The sequence below is a fragment of the Cydia splendana genome, chromosome 16 (assembly GCF_910591565.1).
Source record: "Cydia splendana chromosome 16, ilCydSple1.2, whole genome shotgun sequence".
Lineage (NCBI taxonomy): Eukaryota > Metazoa > Arthropoda > Insecta > Lepidoptera > Tortricidae > Cydia > Cydia splendana.
The window spans coordinates 16135284-16159618 of record NC_085975.1 but is presented as its reverse complement, the minus strand read 5'-3'; the positions used below and the strand labels follow the sequence as shown (position 1 = coordinate 16159618).

General features: G+C 40.3%; 2 protein-coding genes across 2 annotated transcripts; one reads left to right on the top strand and one right to left on the bottom strand.

The window, feature by feature from the left end:
• Positions 1–38: 38 nt before the first annotated feature.
• Positions 39–1934, bottom strand: LOC134798395 (probable protein BRICK1-B). Its single transcript, XM_063770811.1, has 3 exons — positions 1741–1934; positions 497–579; positions 39–202 (listed from the first exon to the last, which is right to left on the bottom strand). The coding sequence occupies exons 1-3, from the start codon at positions 1859–1861 to the stop codon at positions 176–178; spliced, it is 231 nt and encodes a 76-aa protein (XP_063626881.1). The 5' UTR covers positions 1862–1934; the 3' UTR covers positions 39–175.
• A 266-nt stretch (positions 1935–2200) lies between these two features.
• LOC134798453 (focadhesin) lies at positions 2201–24311 on the top strand. The gene is made up of 21 exons (XM_063770894.1): positions 2201–2538; positions 3179–3382; positions 3776–3935; positions 4398–4540; positions 5160–5311; positions 6132–6691; positions 7363–7467; positions 7883–8001; positions 8477–8680; positions 10491–10683; positions 11167–11260; positions 12235–12353; positions 14091–14177; positions 16813–16916; positions 17525–17657; positions 18908–19186; positions 19695–19894; positions 20316–20432; positions 21051–21240; positions 23376–23497; positions 24212–24311. Exons 1-21 carry the CDS (start codon positions 2258–2260, stop codon positions 24249–24251), a joined length of 3606 nt encoding a protein of 1201 aa, XP_063626964.1. The 5' UTR covers positions 2201–2257; the 3' UTR covers positions 24252–24311.
• Positions 24312–24335: the final 24 nt, after the last annotated feature.

Here is a 24335-nt window from a genome sequence, read left to right as displayed (position 1 = left end):
AATGATCTTGACGCAACTTTATTGTTAAGAGAATAAGAGTGTCAAGGTAATTTTGAACAGCTCGCCTGCTTAGCAACTTCTGCTGCTGTCTGTACCTATATTTTATACTGTAGGGTTACACTGTGACATAGTTATGTTATGAGTTAGGTACACTAGTATTAAACCTAAAGTACTATTATGTTAATGTCTCCCCTTTTGTGACCTGCAAATAAATAATATTATACTTATTTCAACTTTTTTTGTTTCATTATTAAGCCCGGATAATTTGATTGTTAAACAAAAAAATATGTAACAAACAAAATTTGGGTTACTTGTAAGTAATTTTTTTCGTGATTCTTATTGTAAACACGGCCAGGACATTTTTTTTACAAAGCACTAAAACATGTTATTTCACTAATAAACTTTATTTTACTGTGTCTGTTTATTTTATATTGAAAAGTAACTGCAATGAAGTATAACTGGTTAAATTATAATCAAAATATGGAAATAAACTTACGCAGGCCTCCAAGTAATCAATTTTCCTCTCCAAAGATGTCAATTTCTCGTTTAACGTAGCTAGGCGTGATCTACAAGACATATCTGGAAAATAATACAGAGATTTTGTTATAGTTCGTTTTTTTAGCATTAGAAAAAGACTACACGATCTTGACGTGACCTTTAATTGACCGTAGTTATGCAGAAAACGACCAACTCAATTTTTTTATCAATGCAGAAAGCGACTAAAGCTACTGAGTTAGGGTGTAAGTCACTTTGACAAAAATAAAAAGTTGGTCGCTTTCTACAGAACTACGGTCAATTGAAAAACGCTTGTTAAAAATCAGTAACTATTACTTATGAAAGCAAAACAATGTAAACAATCGTATATGATTCATAATTGTAACATATTTGCCGTGACTTATTTTTCAAAAGTGTTTTACAATAAAAAGACAGGTCAAGATTTATCTAATGCTAAAAAAAAACGAACTATAAGCAAGTTTGTCGTCATATGAATAAAATAATTTTCACCACACCAGCTCGGAAAGGCTTACTTTGCACTTCAAAAACTGATAGCAAAGTTACATTTTATTCACATGTGAGGCAAAGTAATCAAATGCAAATTTTGAGTTGTTTTCTTATGTTTGCTGATAGAATTGACTTTTAAATGATGATTTTGGATGATAAATATTTAATAACATGCATTTGGATTAGATTTGGTTTGATTTTCTTTTATATTTTACATTTAATATTTGCTTAGGTTTGGTGTCGTGAAAAATTTTGTGTTTCACTCGGGGGCAAATTTTGTTTAACCCTCGTGCTTTGAAACCCTCGCAACGCTCAAGATTCCACTTTTCGAACCACTCGCTACGCTCGTGGTTCAATTTTGGAATCTTTCGCTTGCTCGGGTATCAATATTAACACGAGCGGTTAAACAACAACTTTGCCCCCTTGTAAAACAAATAACTATTTATTTTATTTGAAAAATGTTTACATGACCTTACAGACAGATCCAATGCGCCATGAAACTTAACATTAACATATACCAAAGGTACATATAACAATCAGGTACAAACAAACAATTACAAATAACACAATTACAAATCACTAGTCCCTTATCACATCCACAATTACACCTTAACGGATGTAGGCCTCGCATCCATCACCTCACAGAATCTCATGCATTCATTTCTCACAGACACCCGAATAATATATCTCGCTATATCATCAAGAAATTTATGGTTTAAGTTTATCGCTTTCACTTACCGAAGGAATTGAGGAAGTCTGTTATCTTTTTTATGCTCCCCGTAATGACTTCAATGTATTCTCTGTTGGCCCAGTCTTGCTGAATTGTCTTCTGAATAGTTTCCCGTGGCGGCGTAGCCATTTTTACTTATTTTAGGGGATATTTTATCAAAATATTTGCGAGACAACAAAGTATACTACACACCATACACACCCAAAAGGATATACTAACCGAAAAAAATATATTGATCCAAAATCGGCTCACGGAGGTAAGATTCTAATTTATTTTAAATTTAGTAGGATTATAATGAAGCTGACATAAAGCTGACGTAAGGTTGACGTTTCTTTAAGCTGTTTGAGCATTCGTTTAAACGTTCGATAACTACGCAACCTACGCAGCAATTTAATTCCTTTGCTTATGTCTGGAACAAACTGTCAATGTCATCAACAGCTGTTGGCCCCGGTAAACTCATCATTGCGGCATATTATTTTGCAATTTACACGTGTATTACTTAATTAAATAAATAAATTGTTCACCATGGATGAAATAGAATATAAGCTGAACACTAATAACAGTGTCTTAATAGTGAACGCCATCGACAAGTTGATCAGTACGATAAAATCAAAGTACAAACCTGCGGAACGTCAAAAGTTTGTTTTGGAGAACGAGGAACTAAAGTTTTTGAGGGAGAAATGCTCATCAAAGCAGAGCCTGGTCAGCCTGACGGCGTGTCAGGGGCTCTTGGCACTAGTGGAGCTCGGCGTCTTGGAAATTGCACACACGATGTCGACCGTAGTAACCTTACTGCCGAGCGCACAGTAAGCACTTTTTTTAAACATTTTTTTAATTTTTGTTATATTGAATGTGTTTATGACAATAGTCTGGTCAGCCATCCAAGTCAATAGCAGAATAGATTCAAACAACACCATACCATAATTCAAAGCAATAATTACGGAATTATATTTCGTTTTTTTTAGCATTAGAAATAAGGTAAACAATCTTGATGTGTCTTTTAATTGAAAAACACATTTTAAAAATAAGTTACGGCAAATATGTAACAATTATGAATCTAATACGATTGTTTATATTTTTCTGCTTTCAAAGTAATAGTTACTGACTTTTAAAAAGCGTTTTTCAATTAAATACATGTCTAGATCGCTTACCTTGTTTCAAGTTCTTTCTAATGCTAAAAAAAACGAACTATAGGAAAGGAAGAGATGGCAGAGGCCCTACCGCGAAAAACGATTTTTTTTATATCCGCCTTTCTATTGCTCGAATATGCAAGAGCAATAGAGAGGCACATAAGGAAATTTCGGTTTTCACAGTAGGCCCTCTAGAAAGGTCTGAAAAAGTTTTAATACCTACCATCATCCTTCCATGATATGGCTGACAGGTCTGACTCTAAATTTTTTAATTTATTTTACTTTGGCAGTGTCACTAAGAAACATTTAATTACAGTAACTACTCAGCCATAATCTCCACAATGGCTGGCCTCCTCATCCTGGACCTCCGCTCCCGTCTGGTGCCTGGACAGCCATACCGGTGCCAGTTCAGCCTGCGCTCCCCGCAGCACCCGTTCATCAGTGTGATGGAGAAGAATAAAGATGCAGAAGATGATGTGCTCACTCAGATGCATGCATTGTGCACACATCCGGATTATGTGTAAGTTTTTTTTTTATAAAAGAAGGTATATATTTTTTTAATTCTTCTTCAGCTTAATTTTGCAATTTGATTCTTGGCAATTAATATGAGGTATTTTTTAGCATCAATTATTTTTTTCTACCTCCTCTGGACAAAGGAATACTTTTTTTGAAAAATCAGGAATTTTATCACTTTTACGAAAAAAAGCTAGCTGGATAAAAAAAAAACTGTAACAAAAAAATATGTCAATCCATTTGCATAATAACTTTTGTATTGTTTCAGTTGGAAAAAGTTAGGAAGTATTTTGTATTTTTTTAATGCAAAACCAAAATTGTATTGGGAAGAGGATGTCCTGAGAGAGTGTTAATAAAATAGAATGAAAATAAAACTGTCTAATTAGATTCTCTTCTGCAGGGTATCATCAAACAGCCTGGAACTGCTCCGTCCAGTCTTCCTCTGGCTGACCTGCAATCCTCAGCGGCAGTGTTCACTTCGCCCTTGGCAGCTGTTGCTAAGCCTGCCGAACTCACAGGCCCAGAATGACTTACTGTTGGCCTGTATCAGTTGTCAACAGGTACTGAAAATATGCAAAATTTGAAAGCCTTTGCCTTTGACTATACTTCTAAGGCAGATTACTACACGTTGAAACACGAACGTAAAACGAAACTCGAGAAAAAAGAGAGAAATTCTCGCGTGTTCGAGCAATAGAGAGGCTCATAACGAAATTTCGATTTTCGTTTTTTGCTGTAAGATATCAGATTATGAAAACATTTTAAGGTTTTACTCCCTAGTGAATATTGTTAACCAATTTGTCAATAGAAAAATATGCGAAATTTTAAAAATTGTATATAAAATCCGCCATATTATTATACTAACAAAATTGGTAACAGACTATAACTTGTAAATTGCTATATAACAGGCGCAGGTACAATTTATGAATAACTTACAAAATCAATGTTACAGATACAGTTAAGTTAAACTCGATAAGACCCAGTTTGAAGTTTTTTTTGTCATTTATTTTTTTATTGGATGACAGTTCAACAATCCGAAATTAGTGGAGAGCGCGTTTTCGGCGTACTCCGCCGTCGCTGACAACGCCATCTATCAGCAGCGCACTAATCACGTGATGGCGCTGCTGCCCCTCCTAGCTAGGGTCGCCAACGAGCTGGTTGCTAATGGGTAAGTCTTACAGCATATCTCAAAAAACCAGAACACTATCAAAATAAATAAAATATTCTAAAGACCCTCAGAATAAAATATTCTGGCTACGAAAGTCTAATTTAAATTCATTTTACCATAAAAATAGGGACCAACTGACTGTATTTTAAAGGGCCATTGGTTGGGTAGTTTAGCCTCGATATGTGTACCGTAGGTATGTTCTTTACAGATTTATCGACTACTGGAAAATCAGCAATTTGAACACTATACAGTATTAATACAAGAGATACCGCTTAAATTTTACGTTTCATAATTGTTTTCTGTTATCAGTTTTTTGAAAAAAAAATTAAGAAAAATATTATAGGACATTCTTTACACAGATTGACCAATTCCCACAGTAAGCTCAAGAAGGCTTGTGTTGTGGGTACTCAGACGATATATATTTTAATATAAATACATAGAAAACAACCATGACTCAGGAACAAATATCTGTGTCGTCACACAAATGAACGCCCTTACTGGAATTCGAACCCAGGACCATCGGCTTCACAGACAGGGTCACTACCCACTAGGCCAGACCGGTCGTCAAAATTTCTTTCCTTTCATAAAACAGCCTTTAACATAAAAAAACTTCTTTTAGCCGCGACCCTCGAGCGTGCTACACAGTAATAGAGCGGGGCTTCGCAACGGACTCCCCGGGGCTACGCGCATGTGCCGGCCTCACCGTGACTCTATTAGCACGCGACTTGCCCCGCAGTTCTGCGCTACATCTGCATTCGCTCTGTAACTTATGTGAGTAGCTCGGTGATGAAGCGCGGTCTTTCCGTGACCAAAGAGAATTTAGTATAGAGGAATATTGTTAAAGTAAATTGTGTAGTCACAGTAAATTTACTCGACACAGCATTAAAACTTTTAGAACGCCATTTGACTTTGATCCTTATTCTTTCATTAATATGTGTTAAATTTGTTAAATAGCAAAAGGTGTCGCCTCTACACGAGTATATTAGGCCAAAGGTATGGCACCATCGATACCTACTACAAAATTTACTTTAATAATACGCCTCTATGCTATATTCTCTTTATCGTGGATTGGCTAGGCTTGCCTTTGAATGTATTCTTAAATTTTGATTCATAATTTTAAATTTGAACAAAAAAGAACTGACTTCACAAGACTGTTTAAAATGTCAATTTTATGCTTTCATCAGTAGTTCCACTTCACCAAATGATGCTATTAGATCTCATTACGGGGGTGACATTGTCACTGCGTGACAAAACCCCTTAAAAAAAAAAAAACGGATTAAAAAAAAAAAAAAAAAAAACCGAAATCACATAAGTGTTTGTGTGTGTGTGTGCATATTTGAGGACTTTGAGGTGTCCTCTCGGTTTCCTAGACCTCCCAGAAAGCATACTGATTCAAACAGAAATTATTTCGAAATTTGTCTAATAGTCTCACCGAGTAATTTTTGTGCGTTTCCAGCCATTTGAGACCTTCCTTCTTTTTTTGAAGCTGGTAAAAAAAAAAAGAAATTTGAGAGCTTTCTTATCCTATGTTTCAAATCAGCTTGATAATGATTATTTTGTGATCTAAATAAATTTTAAAAATACTTTTCAGGTCTCAACATAATAAGCAAATACGAAGTTTCGACCTTATCCCTAAGCACATTTGCATCATTATCCCTCCAATGGCTTCACCTACCTTCGCACCTCACCGCATCCGCCTTAAAAACCGCCTCGAAAATTCTAGAAATCCACCAAAGCGCTAAACCAGACTCCAGACTTTATCTTACAAATTTAAAAGCGAACCAGACGTTCCAACATTTACTTAATACTGATCGTCAGTTGTTTATTATTTTTAAAATCCACGAGGCTTGGGAGCGCTTAAGAGACGACGCGGAAAAAATGAACGCGTGGCTTGATTCTTTCGAATCTGTGAGCGACGATTTGAAAATGGAACTGTCGCCGTTTTTCTTCGGTTTGATTATGGAGAATAGACAAGATTGGTATGAGGATATAGTTTTAAAGGCGTTGAGGGTTGTGGTGGGGTTAGTGGGTGGTCGGAAGGAGGTTTCGGTGCAGTTGTTGCCTGTGCTGTTGTATAAGATAGCGAATGATGTTTCGCCGAGGGTCAAGTTGGAGTGTTTGAAGGCTTTTCCGCTGATGGCGAAGACGAAGGTAAGAGACACTAAGCCAAAAAAAACATTTTTTTTTAAATCATATCTGGGGTCGTAGACTAGATAACAATCGTATATCGGTTAATATACATCAAATTGTGGAAACATGTTTTGTATAATGTTGATATCCAGAGAGGAAAATGAGGACTATATTTGTATGGAGAAGGGGCGGTTCCCTTTCTTCTTAATTCATCTGTCACTCAGATAAGTTTCACTTTAGCGCCATCTGCCTTAGGCTATGCGATGTCCATCTGTTCTACAGAACAAGATTTGAGGTGAATAGTGTACCACGAAACTTCGTTATCTGCCTCTCTATCGTTCGAATATGCGAGTGGCAGAGAGGCAGATAGCGAAGTTTCGGTTTTCGTGTTTCCTGGTAGGCCCTCAGTAACCTGCAGCTCCAACTCTTAACGAATTGGGCTGTATGAATGAAACAAGCGATCGACAGCCCGCCTATATCCGGCCGGGTATCCCCACACTAACGGCTCGGCTTGACATTACGCGACTGGCGACGGCCGCTGACAACCATAGGTTTGAACGAAAGATCAGACCGCTGTGTCTCGCTCCAACCTATGGTTATCGCTGCCGCCGTCGCAAGTCGCTCAATGTCGTGCCCGAGCCGTTAATCTACATCTAGGCTATGCGCGTTTGATCTAATTGTACTTTTTTTAGGAAAACGTGCCGACTATAGTATCCATATTGAACAAGTTGAAGGCGAGCAAGGGAGTGCCGACATCATTCCTCATCATGCTCTATACTAGCTTGGCTGAAACACAGGTAAATTCACCATCAAATACACAGATTTTAAATTTTTCATCGCTAAACTAATATTTACCAACTAGATACGTATGCGAGCGACATAACAATTTTTTTAATTACTTAAACGAAAATCCCACGCTACGGGTAAGATTCGAAATGTTACTAATGAATTCTCAATATAACTCGGGACCCCAGTGCCGTGGATGGAGTTGGAGTGTTCTTACGGTATACATAGCTATGCGCGCGCCTTCCTTAGGTAAACAAAAAAAGAAATCGCACGGGTCTGATAAGCTTCGGTAGCTCAATTGGTTAGACCGGTGTTCCGAAAGGTTGCAAGTTGGAATCTTGTCCGTAGTGGTGACTTTTTTTTCATTTTTCCTTGATTAGTAACATTTAGTTCACAATTTTATGTAAATCCTCATTTCTATTTCAGTCGCGCTGTTTCCCGTACCTAAAGGAACTGCTGGTGGAAACCACCTGCAGACCAGACGATCTAAAGTGGGAGGTGGAACTAGCGAGGGCTATAGCTGTCAAGCGGATCTGCGAGATCAGGTAACATATATAGGCCTTATGTCTTTTTAAATAAGGCTTACTGATCAACAACAATGGTTCGTGTCTTGTCAGGGTCGCCATGAGAGGAGAAAAAAATGGCTACATCAGTTTTGCTCTCATAGTCAACAGATCTTTACAGGATTCGAATAATTACTCTTTAATTAGTTATTGAAGATTGCTTTCCACTAGCAATCTTCCACCATAGATCTTGTGACTTTTTTCCCCAGGCTTTTTTAATACATTGAGACAAACACATAGTACAATTATACACTTAAACGACACAATGGCATACTTAATTTGCAACAAGGGTTACGATTGGCCAGGAAATGTTCATTTAATACTGGCAGGGTCGCCATGAGAGGAGAAAAAACAAACCACAAATTATCTACGGCATTAAGTCATATATCGGAATGTTTTTAAATCCAGTTCCGGGTTTATTTTCATGCATTTCATATGAAATTATATTTTTGTCCAGGGCATCATCCCACGGCCTAGAGTTGGTCTCCGTGATCTCATCAACTCTCAACCGCTGTACGGACAAAAGCAGCGCTTTAGCAGCAGCGGCAGCATTGGCAGCATTAGCGGCTCTGTGGCGAGGGGCGGCGGTCGCGCCACCTAGTGCGTGGCAGGCGCTCAAACATAAACTGAGACCTGACACGAGGACACAGGTTCAGATCGCGTAAGTTCACAGTCAGAGATGTATTTACAGTTACTAAATTGCCTATTAAGACGAGGCCTAGATGCCTGGAGAGGAGCGTTTATACGCGAGGCCGAAGGCTGAATATGATGATGAAGAATGAAAAAGAAGCATGGGCGGTAAATCTAGAAATTAATTTGTTTAATATTTATTAAGATAAGTTAGTATTATTTATAGGTTGTACAGTCAACGGTAAAAATATGGGTGTACAAATCATCTCAAAAATGTCCCATAACTGTTATGTCAGTGAATTAAGAACTATGGGACATATTTTTGAGTAAGTTATCTACACCCATATTTTTACCGTTGACTGTACATATGTACATTGGAATCAATTCATAATATAAATAAAAGCAATTATACTAGTTAGGTACCTAATCTATATTATGTCCAATAACAAATTGAATTGGTTACTTCCATACTTAAATATCTTTTTAAAATTTTCTAACCTCAAAAGTAGTGATTATTAACTTTTTCTTCCGTAATGCTAGGGTTCCTACGATGCCTAATATTGCGGTACAATTATAAGTATACGACACTATAATTCAGTGCATAGTTACTCACATTCAATTTTGGAGGAAAAAAATAGGACCCACTACTTTTGAGGTAATACAATTTCTAATCTGAAACAAAAACGGGGTAGTATATCATATTTATAGTGTGTGTGTATATATGTTATATGTATAATGTGTGTATATGTTATACGTATTGTGTATTCGTGGAAGAGATCGCTCTTTAGCGATAAGACCGCCTTTTGTTACCTCTGTCTTCATATATGTGTCATTATGTGTGTCTATAAATATTTTATTGAGGTTGTGCAACAAAGAGGATTTGTATTTATTTATTTATTTAATCTTTATTGCACATAAGAAAACACACTGTACAAAAGGCGAACTTAATGCCATAAGGCATTCTCTACCAGTCAACCTTTAGGCAAAGCAGATAAGTTGTAGGCGGTGCAAAAATATGTGGTATACTTTGATGATACAATTATGTACCTGTACGAACACAAAGACATAAACACATAAATATATACAAATATATATATAATATAGTTACAAATACATATACATACATATACATACACATACATATGAATTCAGATGAACTTACAAAGCAGAAACACTAAGATTTTCCAGTACTGCCAGCAAAGTGCTCACTTAAGGATTTTTTGAAAGCAAACCTGTTCGGGCACTGTTTAATTTTGACAGGGAGACTATTCCAAAGGCGAGCTGCCTGAATAGAGAAGGAATCGGACATGTAACCAGTTCGGTGAGATGGTATAGACAGAGAAAGATTGCCAGAAGAGCGAAGCTGACGGACACGAGAGACACCATAGTAGTGGAAGAAAGATTTTAGATATTCGGGGGACTGAGGGTCGTTAAGAACAGAAAAGAGGGTGCAGAGCATGCGAATGTTCCGACGAATACGAATAGGAAACCAGCCAAGTTTAGAGCGGAAAGAGGAGACATGATCGTATTTACGGAGACAGAAAATGAAACGAATGCAATTATTAATTAACCGATCTAATTTGTCCAAGAGCTCCTCATTTAAGTCCGGATAACACACATCACCATAGTCGATTATTGGTAGGATTAAAGTTTGTACAAGTAATATTTTAGTTTTAATAGGTAAAAAGTGTTTAAGCCTGTTGAGAGCATGAAGTGAGCCAGTAACTTTACGGCTTATTTCAGCTACCTGTGTCCTCCAGCTCAGGGTACTATTAGGGCTCAGGGTACAGGGTTGTATTGTATTGTATATTTTTACACTGTTTGTGTCATTATGATTTCAGTCTATGCGAACTGCTATCCGAAATTCCCGGCCTCCGAGCGTCCACGCCGGAATACGACACCCTTATATCCGAGGCGGCGCGCGAACTATGGAGACTGGTCGCTGAAAGCCACCAACCTGCTGTTGTAGGTGCCGCCTGTTTGGCCCTGTCAAACTATAAGCTTGAGGATTACAAGCTTAAAGACATTCCTGAGGTATGTATGACGTCTTTATACAATATTACGACACCCTTATTCTGAGGCGACGAGCGAACTATGGAAAATCGTCGCTGAAAGCCACCAACCCAATGTTATAAGTGCTGCCTGTTTGGCCCTGTACAATACAGGCTTGAGTATTATAAGCTTGAAGGTATACCTGAGGTACATTACAATATAACAATATGCTTATAACGCGAACTATGGCGACTCGCAGCTGAAAGCTACCATGCTGTCGTAGGTGCCGCCTGTCTGGCCTTGTCAAACTATAAGCTTGAGGATTATACGCTGAAAAACATACCTGAGGTATTTACAATATTACACCTTTAACTTACACCACAATTATCCTGCCTAACTAATGTGTCTCATAACCACCAGCAATCCACATACACACAGTCATGCACAAAGCGACTACATGTACACGGGGTCTTTACACATTTTGGTGACGTTTAATTTCTTTCTGGATTTATATATTGTTCGCAGATATACAGACGGACGGTGAAACTGCCAGCCTCTTACTGCAAGACCCCGGCTGATGCGGCCAGGAACCCTGAAGACGTGCTGGACTACATACCGTGTAAGCACATTTTTATGAGTCAATAGTAGGTAATCCATCGTAAAAAAAGGGTGACTATTCGTTTCGCCTGTCGATTATTTACAAACTATAAACATTCTCGTATAAAACTTTAGTAAAACCTTACTTGCATGTATTTAATTAGACTATTAGTACAAAGTTCGTATAGGCATACCATCTTTAAATTTTCAAAATTATATACTATTTCCGCACTCATTATTTACATTTTTAATTGGTTTTGCAAAAGTCCTTAGTTGGAGTCTCGCTTTTCCAGTGTTTCGTCAGTGTACTGTGGTATATTTATATTTTTTTTGCGACTACAGACACAGTGTTATCATTATCAAGTCCTATATACTTTTTGTACAAAATGAGTTAGTAGGGACATATAGGTAGTTAAGTAATAATAATACCTTAATCGTTTACAATCTATATTGTAAGGAAAATAATAATAGTTTTGTGCAGTCGGCGGTGGAAGTGCATGGCCACTTTATGAATGTTTTCCATTCCTAATGTGCCTATGCAGTTTTGCAGCTAGTTGTACACAGGAACCTTGGCTTGTGCTGTTGCTTAACTTGTGTGTGTAACTGATTTGTGATTATATTTGTTCTTTATTTACCTACTTAATTTTTATAAGTGAGAACCTGTAATTGGCTCTGGGAATCTATTTTAGTTTTTAGAAATGTTTATAGCTGTTGGTTTTCCATGTATGTAATAAAAAATAAATAAATAAAATAAATAATCACACTATTTTTTTTCTTAAGCAGAAATTTAGGATTATGCTATGAAGTCTCAATGAGGCATGTATCGCATTTTTAAAGTCTTTTAACCATTTGACCGAAAAGGCATTAACTGACGTGCGTGGCTACATCACAATATCAACCATCGTGCATTCCGATAAGGATCACGATGACGCGTCGCGCACGATATGCGTGGCGTTCAAAGGGTTAAACAAGTACATGCTGCGTGTAAATTTGCAGGTGAGATCTGGCCAGAGGTCTTCAAGTACACGAACCAGGCAGCGCTACCGAGCGTCGGCCAGTTGGCGAGCAAACTGATCGAGCGGGAAGTGCGCGGGTACAGGAGCGGCGTTTATCAGGTAAGTTTAATTTGCAGGTGAGATCTGGCCAGAGGTGTTCAAGTACACGAACCAGGCAGCGCTACCGAGCGTCGGCCAGTTGGCGAGCAAACTGATCGAGCGGGAAGTGCGCGGGTACAGGAGCGGCGTTTATCAGGTAAGTTTAATTTGCAGGTGAGATCTGGCCAGAGGTGTTCAAGTACACGAACCAGGCAGCGCTACCGAGCGGCGTTTATCAGGTAAGTTTAATTTGAAGGTGAGATCTGGCCAGAGGTGTTCAAGTACACGAACCAGGCAGCGCTACCGAGCGTTGCCCAGTTGGCGAGCAAACTGATCGAGCGGGAAGTGCGCGGGTACAGGAGCGGCGTTTATCAGGTAAGTTTAATTTGCAGGTGAGATCTGGCCAGAGGTGTTCAAGTACACGAACCAGGCAGCGCTACCGAGCGTCGCCCAGTTGGCGAGCAAACTGATCGAGCGGGAAGTGCGCGGGTACAGGAGCGGCGTTTATCAGGTAAGTTTAATTTGCAGGTGAGATCTGGCCAGAGGTGTTCAAGTACACGAACCAGGCAGCGCTACCGAGCGTCGCCCAGTTGGCGAGCAAACTGATCGAGCGGGAAGTGCGCGGGTACAGGAGCGGCGTTTATCAGGTAAGTTTAATTTGCAGGTGAGATCTGGCCAGAGGTGTTCAAGTACACGAACCAGGCAGCGCTACCGAGCGTCGCCCAGTTGGCGAGCAAACTGATCGAGCGGGAAGTGCGCGGGTACAGGAGCGGCGTTTATCAGGTAAGTTTAATTTGCAGGTGAGATCTGGCCAGAGGTGTTCAAGTACACGAACCAGGCAGCGCTACCGAGCGTCGCCCAGTTGGCGAGCAAACTGATCGAGCGGGAAGTGCGCGGGTACAGGAGCGGCGTTTATCAGGTAAGTTTAATTTGCAGGTGAGATCTGGCCAGAGGTGTTCAAGTACACGAACCAGGCAGCGCTACCGAGCGTCGCCCAGTTGGCGAGCAAACTGATCGAGCGGGAAGTGCACGGGTACAGGAGCGGCGTTTATCAGGTAAGTTTAATTTGCAGGTGAGATCTGGCCAGAGGTGTTCAAGTACACGAACCAGGCAGCGCTACCGAGCGTCGCCCAGTTGGCGAGCAAACTGATCGAGCGGGAAGTGCGCGGGTACCGGAGCGGCGTTTATCAGGTAAGTTTGTATTCAATCACAATGTAATCACTATTTTACACTCGCACATTGCCAGGCCTCTTTTACAATATCAGCATGATAGAGTCCGACCAAGAAATATCTGAAGAGATTTTGACAGCACACACAGTGCAGTTGTTATTTAAGTATACGTAATTTCATAGAAGCTTGACGTTTAAAATAACACCTGCACTGCGTGTGCTGTCAAAATTTCTTCAGACTTTTCTTGGTCTAACTCTATCACAATGTTGACAAAATTCATATTTTATTTCAGTATACTCGTATTTAAGGGCCATCCCACACTAGCGTCTCCCGAGCGTCTAGCGTCTAGTCAATTATGGCTACTCCTCTACGTAACGTTAACTTTAACTGCGCAGCGACGCCATTTCCCATAGCGCCGACGCTCAAAAGACGCTAGGGTGACCCTTAGTGTTTAGGTGTATAATTTGTTAAGGTTTTGTGTAACCCGTGCGATGCCGAGGCGGGTGGCTATATAGTCATTAAAATAACAAATCGATAGCCTAACTAATATAAGACAAACTTTTCTAATTTGACATTGGTTCTTGTCAGGTGGCAAACCGCGCCGAGCCGACCACCGCCGAGTACCTGCCGCCGCACAGCGTCGTCCGTGGGCTACTCGACTGCTTCCGGAGACAGGTACACACAGTATATTCAAGCTTCGATCAACACCGGCGTCCGACATGTCGGAAGGGAGGAGCCCAAGCGATATCTTACCGTACAAATCATTCTGCCATTTTTTGCGGGGGGAAACGTGCGCACAGGCCTCGGAGTAAATATCTATGGAGTAGAGACGCGCACTAATTTCTATCTGAAAATGACGTGTGGCAACTAGTTTTATATAACCTCCTTGACCGGCGGCCGCGATCTTTTTGCAGAGGGGAACGCCTGTTAATGGCCGCTCCATAGATATTTACTCCGAGGCACAGGCGCAGATACACAGAAAATGACGCACGTCAAAGACAAATATTGCACACCTCGATCTCTTTTTGTGTACGGAACAGGGATGTTGCGGATGCAGATTTTTTGACATCCGCCGATGCGGATGCGGATATTTAAAGGCTCACATCCGCGGATGCGGATGCGGTTGTCAAGATAAGGTACTTAAAAAACCGGGCAAGTGCGAGTCGGACTCGCGCACGAAGGGTTCCGTACCATAATGCAAAAAAAAAAAACGAAAAAAAAGCAAAAAAAAAAAACGGTCACCCATCCAAGTACTGACCACTCCCGACGTTGCTTAACTTTGGTCAAAAATCACGTTTGTTGTATGGGAGCCCCATTTAAATCTTTATTTTATTCTGTTTTTAGTATTTGTTGTTATAGCGGCAACAGAAATACATCATCTGTGAAAATTTCAACTGTCTAGCTATCACGGTTCGTGAGATACAGCCTGGTGACAGACGGACGGACGGACGGACGGACGGACGGACGGACGGACGGACGGACAGCGAAGTCTTAGTAATAGGGTCCCGTTTTACCCTTTGGGTACGGAACCCTAAAAACGTCAAATACTACCTACACTTTTAGTATCTTTTGCTTTTATTAAAAAAAACGATACGTGTAGTATTTGAGCAAGAATATAGGTGCGTTATTATTTAATAAACAGTAACATGGCCGGCTTTTCTGGATCTAGACGATTTCGTTATAGCAAAAAGAATAGATAGTATAGAGGGGTCCTGTCATTGTAAATTTTGTAGTCACTGTAAATTTACTGCCATCTATCGACACACGACTAAAACTCAAAATGAAAACGTATAAAGTTATCAAAAAATGTATATGTATGGATAAATGATTTGATTATTTTTATATCATTTTGATCCATGTTCATTCACTGATATCTATGTGTTAAAATTGTTAAATATGAAACGGTGTCGTCACGCCATCTAGCCGAGGATAGGCTAAAGGTGTGTGCGCCATCTATTCGAGAATGACTTTTGCTTGAATTCCGAGGCACGTTTTTTCCTTAGACTTTATTCGTCTTATACGAAGTTACATATGTCTTTGGTTATAGGTAATGACGAAATGACCTAGCACTTACGCCGCCGCTAAAACGTTCCTGTACCGACTTGTTTGACATCCGCATAAGCTCCGCATCGATTTTATGCGGATGCGGATGCAGATGCGGATGTTGAAAATAATGCGGAAGTTCCGCGGATGCGGATGCGATATTCGCAACATCCCTGGTACGGATGAGTCACAACACGCACCGCGTTAGTTGTGTGCATGCCCAGTTGGGCATGTGCTTCGGCAGAATAGTGCGAATGCCGACTCCCTTCCCGGTGTTGCTAGAAGATTTCAAGCGTTATTCTATATCTGTGTAACATAGACTAGGAATCCTCTAGACGGAGTTTAGAGCAATTATTTCATGAAACCGATGCTGCCAAAAATACGGGGGTGCGGGGGACGAGGTGAGCGAGGTCCCGTGCCGTGATTGGTCCGTTCAAAGACACGGACGTCACACAAAGACACTTTTGACTCGAAAATGCAGTAAAACTACCGTATGCGTGGCAGAGGGGGTAGAGCTACTATGCTCAGTCTGGAGGATGTCTTGTCTGTGCTGTGTAATCTGTGTTATTGATATATTTAAACCAAATGAATCTGTAAACTCTCGCGTCAAATGATGGTTCCTATGTCAGTTCAGTTATGACATTTTATACGGAGTCACTGTCACGTAAAATGTTTGTAGTATTTTTCATTTATTAAGCACATTTTATTTATTAAGAAATATAAGTTTAATTAATAAAAATAATTTTAAATAGAGTTCAACCAAAAGACACTTGAGGGAACTGTCATAGGAACCAACATTCGACGCGAGAGGTATAATCATTAATCAGTGGGGCGACATTTCTCCTTTGGGGCTGTCCATAAATTACGTCATCGATCCCCCCCCCCTAAATCATCCAAAACTCATGCTTCGAATGACCCCGTTTCCTCCTACGTCATGCTACCATCATCCGATGTCCAGAACCCCCCCTTAATTTGAAATGACGTAATTTATGAATAGCCCCTTTCGGGCATTTTCGGCTCCGCTCGGCTCAGGATTGCTCCAAGCAATTGCTTGCACAACTTGTCGTCCCTTTGCGTGTACGGCCACAGATAATGACTTGAATTGTGACAACCCTAAATAGCCGGGAAAGTTTACATTAGAAAGGGATAGCATGATTCGTCCCTAAATCACTGTCAAACTTCGGTTTTGTAGGAAATGTAATTTCTGTACGTTAATAATATTATTTAGTCTGTGGTACATATTTATATTATTTATTTATTCATACAGGCAACAAATCCTTCATACGACTTCCCTGAACCAGTTCTTCTGGCCATCCTCTCAGTGCTGTCCTCGGAGTATCCACGCCCTCTGCCTCCATTGGAACTGTCCTGGTTAGTCATAGTCATAGTGACATTATGATGATAAAATTAATGAATGATGACTCGAGAGTAGGCTGAAGGTTACGGCGCCATCGCTCGAATAGATTGCACCATACCTTTGGCCTAGTGTCGAGTAGATGGCGTTAATATTAATATTTAACAAGTTAACACATATCAGTGAAAGAATAAGGATCAAAGTCAAATGGCGTCCTAACAGTTTTAATCTTCTGTCGAAAGATGGCAGTAAATTTACTGTGGCTACATAATTTACTTTTCACCTCAGCAGCTCGAACAAGGGTACTTTGCTTCTTAAAAACAGTGAGCAAAATGCGATTTTGCTCACTGAGTCTTTTTGTCTCACTCGGTGAGCAAAATGCGATTTTGCTCACTGAGTGTGTCTCACTCAGTGAGCAAAATCTACTACGTTCAAGATTCTAAATTAGATTCACTCGCTACGCTCGTGAATCTATTATAGAATCTTTCGCTTGCACGGGACTCAAAATAAGCACTCGAAGAAATATCAAACTTTGATCTCTTGTTGTACAAATAACTATTGACAATCCGCCTCTACACACTCTATTCTCTTTGATTCAACTAAATACAGTTGTGCCGGTGTGCAGGTTGCACGGCGCCTCCGCCCTCGGCCGCGCGTGGCGCGCCGGCGCGCGGCGGCTGGCGGCGCGGGCCGTGGGGGCGTCGGGGAGGAGAGTAGTAGAGCTGTATCTTAAAGAGGTTGAAGAGGGACACATAGAGGTAACTTATGTTATTATTAAAGCTTTTGAAGTTGTTATTTCTAATTACTTTTGAAGGCGAACTTAATAAAACTTATACAGTTGGTCAAAACAATTTGTCAGTCAGTAAGAATAAGAACCAGAAAAACTATACCCATCCTTTTTCTTTTGGGTGCTAGTACTAGTGTAAGACAAAGATAGTATGATTATCTCTGTCTATGATTGAAATGAAACAGTCCCTTGACACACTTTAGTAATCTTATTGAGCTTAGGGTAGTATTCCACCTGTCCAATTTTTTTGTCCAATCTCAGTGCGTCTCACTCTCTCATTAAAGCAAAATGTGAGACGCAATACACATTGGACAAATAAATAGGATCGGTGGAATACCGCCCTTAGGTACTTTAGGAGTAGGACTAAGATGGTTTGTGTAAGATTCTCCTAATATTTTATTGAAGTGAAAACTTCTTTAGCGGCGCTGTGCACTTTTTGTGATGGGGAAAAAATGTTAAACTCGCGACAGGTCACGTGACCGTAAGATTCGTAAGACGGACACGTGACCTGATCGAAAAACTGTTACAATGTAATTGAGTTTTCACTTCTGCCGGCACTCCCGGAGTGCAACCCGTTGTTTTTTAATTAACACACTTATACTAACAAAAAATATAATAATATCTTATAAGTCGACTTTATCCTATTTCCAATAGCTGTGCTTTTTTTTTGAAACCTTGCAAGTATATATAATACATAAGTGCAATCGGCATTAATAATAATTAAATGTGTTTTAAAAGTGAAATTTTCGGTAGAATAATTATTTTCACCACACCAGCTCGGAAAGGCTTACTTTGCACTTCAAAAACTGATAGCAAAGTTGCATTTTATTCACATGTGAGGCAAAGTAATCAAATGCAAATTTTGAGTTGTTTTCTTATTGTTTGCTGGTAGAATTGACTTTTAAATGATGATTTTGGATGATAAATATTTAATAACATTCATTTGGATTTGATTTGGTTTGATTTTGTTTGATATTTTACATTTAATATTTGCTTCGGGTTGGTGTGGTGAAATTTTTTGTGTTTCACTCGGGGGCAAATTTTGTTTAACCTTCGTGCTTTGAAACCCTCGCAACGCTCAAGATTCCATGTTTCGAACCACTCGCTACGCTCGTGGTTCAATGTTGGAATCTTTCGCTTGCTCGGGTATCAATATTAGCACGAGCGGTTAAACAACAACTTTGCCCCCTTGTAAAACAAATAACTATTATTGCTTTTCAGGAATCCGAAGTCCTAGAACTATTCGAGCTCCTCCCGATCCTATGCCGCAACACGCCCCCCAACACCCTCCGTTCCCCCCTCGAGCGCTGCCTCCACGAAGCCTACCAGGACACACTACACAAAAAGAACTCTAAGCATACCGACACAGAGGCGCTTTTCGCTAAGCAAATGGAGTGGATAAAGGCCTGTTTGGAGTGCGATAAGATACATGACGCCAATAGGACTCTGCTGTCGCAGTTCGTGGAGAATTATTATAGTATTATTGAGGATGATAATGTGGTAAGTGAAAAATAAGTTAATCAATTAATAGTTTGGTCAAAAACGTCAATTTATATTATATTTGCGTTAATTAATTGAAGGATTCTAATTGTATATGTTAGCGTTCTCTCCACATTCGATTTTTTGTACGTGAAATGTCTTTAAAAACCATTCTGTGTTTACTGTTTAAGCACTAACCTCCTGCAGCTCGGCCTTCGGCCTCGCGTGCAGAGGGCACTGCGAACACTGAAGTTCACAAATTGCAGGCATCTTTCTCTGTCACTCTTATTACGCCTTAATTAGAGTGAATGAGAAAGATGCCCGCAATTTGCGAACTTCGGTGTTCGCGGTAGGCTGTCTGACGTCCCTCTCCCGGATGCTCAGCTTTCGGCCCTACGCGGAACTCGGCTTTAGGCCTTTGCAATAGCTGTCTACACCATCACAACCACCACCACATATGTGTTTCTCGTATACCATTGTGGCTGTTTTCCGTGATAAAACCCACCCCAATCTTTAATTTATTTCATAGGCATGGTCATCATTCGCCGGGACCTGCTGTGCACTCTCCAGCAAATATCTAGAACGTATGACCTCCCCCTCCAGCTGGTGGGAGGTGAGCGCGAGCGCGCTGCGCCGCGCGGCGAACGTGCGCGGCCGGCTCGCCGAGCACGGCGCGAATTCGCTCGTTTGGCTCAACGAGATCATTGACGCGCAGGCGGGGCAGATCACGTGAGTATTTTACTTAGAATTAGAAATAGGTTTTTGATCAATAAGTCAATTTACATATCATTACAATCTACACATGTATAACGGGGAGTGCTCCAAGGAATTGTTCGAATTAATCCCTGCCGCTATTTCCGCGTTCCCTCTACGCGACAATATTTCCATCTTCACCACTTAGATGGTTGGCAGTCCTCAACTGTGCGTTTCTCCTGAAATTTCCTGCCTCACACAGCTATACTTTGGAATGAACTGTCGCCGGACCAATACGACCTTCAAACCTTCAAGAAAAGAGCGTACTCCCATCTAAAAGGCCGACAACGTACTTACAGTCCGTCTGGTGTTGCGGGTATCTATGCGTGACGGTAATCGCTTACCATCAGGCGATCCGTCTGCTCGTTTGCTTGCTTGAATTTGAATGAACTTGCAGAGAACAAGAATATTCGCTGCGCTGCATGGCGCCCGCTCTACTGGCGGCGCGGCCGGACGAGGAGGCGCGCGAGTGGCTGCTGCAGCTCATGGCGCGCACGCAGGTCGCCTTCACACAGTAAGTTTACTATACAAGTATAAATACTTTCAAACACTTTAAATCGATACGTAAAAGCCGCCTTTTCTGGACGCTATGGGCCTTCGGCCCTACACGAGGCTCTGCCTTCGGCCTTCGTATTAACCTTTTGGACGCCAATGACCGATATATCCGCACCGCAGGTTCAACGCCAAAGACCGATTAATCGGTCACATACCACAGAGCAACATAGACCTACGTGCATATGCATAAAGTTCAATTTCAGTTTTGACACTTCGGTGACGTGGCGTCTGAGTGACAGCTTTTGTGTTTGACACAGGGTCGAAAAGGTTAAATCGATACGTAAAGGTGCACCTTTTACGTATCGATTTAAAATGTCTACGTTACGCTTTGGGCCTTGAGCCCTACACGAGGCTCGGCTTTCTGCCTTGGTATTTAGACACTTTTACTATTTTTCTATGTTTGAGCACCAACCTTCCACTGCTAGGCCTTAGGCCTCGCGTGTAGCCGCGCCTCTTCCAGACGCTTCAAGTCTTTGGCCCTACATGGGGCTCAGCTTTCGGCCTTCGGGATGGCTGGCCATGACACGTTTACGGCTTTATCCCTGAATTATTACTTTCTTCTTTTTTTAATTATTAGATCCGAAGACCCATCCTCGAAACTGTATCTCTGCGACGTATTCGCCCTGAGTGTAGCAGCTTTCAGCGGTTACGCGGCGTGTGTGAGCGGGACAGGTGACGCCTCGAGCCGCGCGTGCAGGACGGAGCTAATGCCTCCTGCCGTGGCCGCGTTGTGCGCGCGGCCCGCTTGGAGGGACCATGTTAAACAGGTACTGACCCAATGTTCCGAATTTGGAACATTGAGCTCTATACTTGCTGCCTAGGTTGCGTTATGTTTAGAAGGAACATGTTACAGAGGAATATCAAAACGACCGAATGTTCCAAATTTGGAACATGCGAAATTTTCCAGCCTATTGAAATACCAATCCTTGTAATTTATAGTACATTGTGCAACGTGGGGGGTAAGCGAGATTTTGTAAACGAGGTCTATAACTCCCGACAGCCGCAGGCCCCCCGGAGTTTCACACAATGTTTTTCATCACACTTGCGAAGAAAAAACTAAATTTCGAAGCGAAATAATTCTTAAATACGGTGACATTTCAAACATTCGTCCGCCATATTGTCTTGTTTTGGCAGGTTAGGATTCGAAGGCACAGACCCACCCGGATTCCGCCATAATCGAAAGTTGTGTAAAAAATAATTTAAACGGCTATTAAATTAATCAAATTAAATATTTTTAAACATACACATAAAAAAATATTTATAAACGTCAGTATTTTCAATGTAAAACTCATTTAAAACTACTTTTTTCGTATAAATTAGTGACATAATTAAAAAAAAAAGCCATAACTCACTCGTGAGTTATAGCTTTTTTTTTCAGAATCTATAACTCCCGCGGGAACAATATAGGTCTTTGTCCTTCAGTACACCTGCATGAAATAAGATATTTTTCGAGCAAGTGTGATGAAAAATATTTTATGTATGTATGTATGTAGATAGTACATTGTTTTGATGTTGTTACTGTTTTAAGTTTAGGTACTTGTGTTAGTTTACTTTATAAGTACGCCCGAAACAGGACAGCGGATGGACTTTTGTGATATTTATAAGACATTTGTACCTTAAAACTGAGTAGTTTTGACAATAACATTAACATCTTGTCTACTATAAATAGTTTAGTTTAGTTTAGTTTGTTTATTAACCATAATGTAACATGATCATTACATGGTAAGTCAGCATTTCACAATATTATACTTAAAGAGTATGAATTTACAAAGTAAATACGCTTAGTAATAATAAAAATCTATTTACAATTTGCGTCAATTAAAATATTTTTTAATAATAAATATTCAGTAATCGAATAGAAGGCATGGTTTTGGAAAAAAGTCTTGACTGTATTTTTGAATAAATTAAAAGGTAAATCCGTGACATGTGTGGGCAGTTTATTAAATAGCTTTATTTTTATGAAAATTCCCTGTTTTTGACACTTTTTTAATCTTAGTGATGGAAGTATTAGTTTGCTATTGTTTCTCGTATTATAATTGTGGCAATCCGAACGCTTAAGTAGAGTGCTTGCTTTCTTGTGAATTTCTAACACAGAGTTGTATATAAACAATGATATGACCGTCATTACTTCAAGCTTCACAAAGTAGGACCTCGCAGATGTGCGCCAATTTACTCCGCATATTATTCTAATCGAGCGTTTTTGTAGAATCAATACCCGGTATATATCTACTGCATTTCCCCAGATAGTAATCGCATAAGTTAGTACACTTTGAACATAAGCATAGTATACAGTTTTTAAAGTTTTTAGGTTAACTAGGGGCTTTAGTTTCAACAATGCGTAATTAGCCGATGCTAATCTATTACAAACTTTGTCAATATGCGTGCTATGTGTTAGTTGACTGTCAATTTCATAGCCTAAGAAACATGTATTGTGAGTGTACTCAAAGGTGGTTGTTTCATTGGTTTTTCTTGAAAGTGTCTTGTAGCTTACAAATGTACTTTTATTTTTATTTAAAACAATGCCGTTACATTCAAACCATTTGTGTAATAAGTCTGTGATGCATCTTAGGTGTCTTTCCATTGATGGTTGATCTTTGTGTCTGACTCCAATATGTGTGTCATCTGCAAAAAGGCTGATCTGCGCCCATTCTGGTATATTTGAAGGCAAGTCATTGACATAAATCAAGAATAATACTGGGCCCAGAATTGATCCCTGCGGTACGCCTATTTTACACATTTCAGGGGATGACACATTTTTTCTAACTTCAACCACTTGCATTAGATTCTGCATGTAACTGACCATCATTTTTAAAGCTATGCCGTCAAAACCATAGTGGTGTAGTTTGTGAATGAGAACAATAAATACTTTCTTTGAGACTAATAAATACTTTCTTTAATGCAGATGCTAGAATGGCTGTGTCACACCCGGGACTCGAGCCCAGACCCCGGCCTGGCGCAGGCGAGCCAGCGGGCGCTCCTAGCTCTACGACACACGCCTGAGTTCCACCGCATATGGACCAGACTGTGAGTGCCCAATGTTCCATATTCGGTACAAATATGTCATTTGCGCGCGCCATATGTTTAGTCTCGTTCTGACGTCCTGGCTTTACGCCTCTTAACCCTTTAACCATTTAACATTCCTTTCTAGTCATTCGATTTCGAACCGTAATTCTTATAATAGAGATGCGTTTTTGTTTAAAGTATGATGGCAACTATGTTGCCGCTACGGGTATATACATCCCCATGTTCCATATTTGGAACATGATGATGATTTGTGATATAGGTCGTGTCACGACGACACGCAGATTTGTCAAATCTAACTTTTAATAACATGACAATAAGAGTCAAGGCAACATGACAATAAGCGGTGGTAGCCGAGTGGATATGACGTCCGACTTTCAATCCGGAGGTCGCGGGTTCAAATCCTGGCTCGTACCAATGAGTTTTTCGGAACTTATGTACGAAATATCATTTGATATTTACCACTAGCTTTTCGGTGAAGGAAAACATCGTGAGGAAACCTGCATACATCTGCGAAGACTTTCAAAGGTGTATGTGAAGTCCCCAATCCGCATTGGGCTAGCGTGGGGACTATAGCCCAAGCCCTCTCGCGCATGAGAGGAGGCCTGTGCCCAGCAGTGGGACGTATATAGGCTGAAATGATGATGAAAATGATGAAGAGTCAAGGCACGCGTCTTCGTGAATGACATGATCTCATTGTACCATTTACTGTTCCAGAGAGAGCTACTTCGGCCGACATGTAAGCAGTGACGACTGAACATAATAGTGTATGCGTTTCAAAGACTGTTCATGCTTCCTTTTTATATAAAATGTTAAGTACTGTCCAACTAAAAATTATGCG

Excerpts from the sequence above, each read along its gene's own strand:
- LOC134798395 (XM_063770811.1), bottom strand. The coding sequence starts at position 1,861 with ATGGCTACGCCGCCACGGGAAACTATTCAGAAGACAATTCAGCAAGAC. Across the intron at positions 580-1,740 it reads AGACTTCCTCAATTCCTTCG|ATATGTCTTGTAGATCACGC; the intron begins GTAAGTGAAAGC and ends ATTATTTTCCAG. Across the intron at positions 203-496 it reads TTGATTACTTGGAGGCCTGC|GTCACAAAAGGGGAGACATT; the intron begins GTAAGTTTATTT and ends ATTTATTTGCAG.
- LOC134798453 (XM_063770894.1), top strand. The coding sequence starts at position 2,258 with ATGGATGAAATAGAATATAAGCTGAACACTAATAACAGTGTCTTAATA. Across the intron at positions 2,539-3,178 it reads ACCTTACTGCCGAGCGCACA|TAACTACTCAGCCATAATCT; the intron begins GTAAGCACTTTT and ends ATTTAATTACAG. Across the intron at positions 10,684-11,166 it reads AGCTTAAAGACATTCCTGAG|ATATACAGACGGACGGTGAA; the intron begins GTATGTATGACG and ends TATTGTTCGCAG.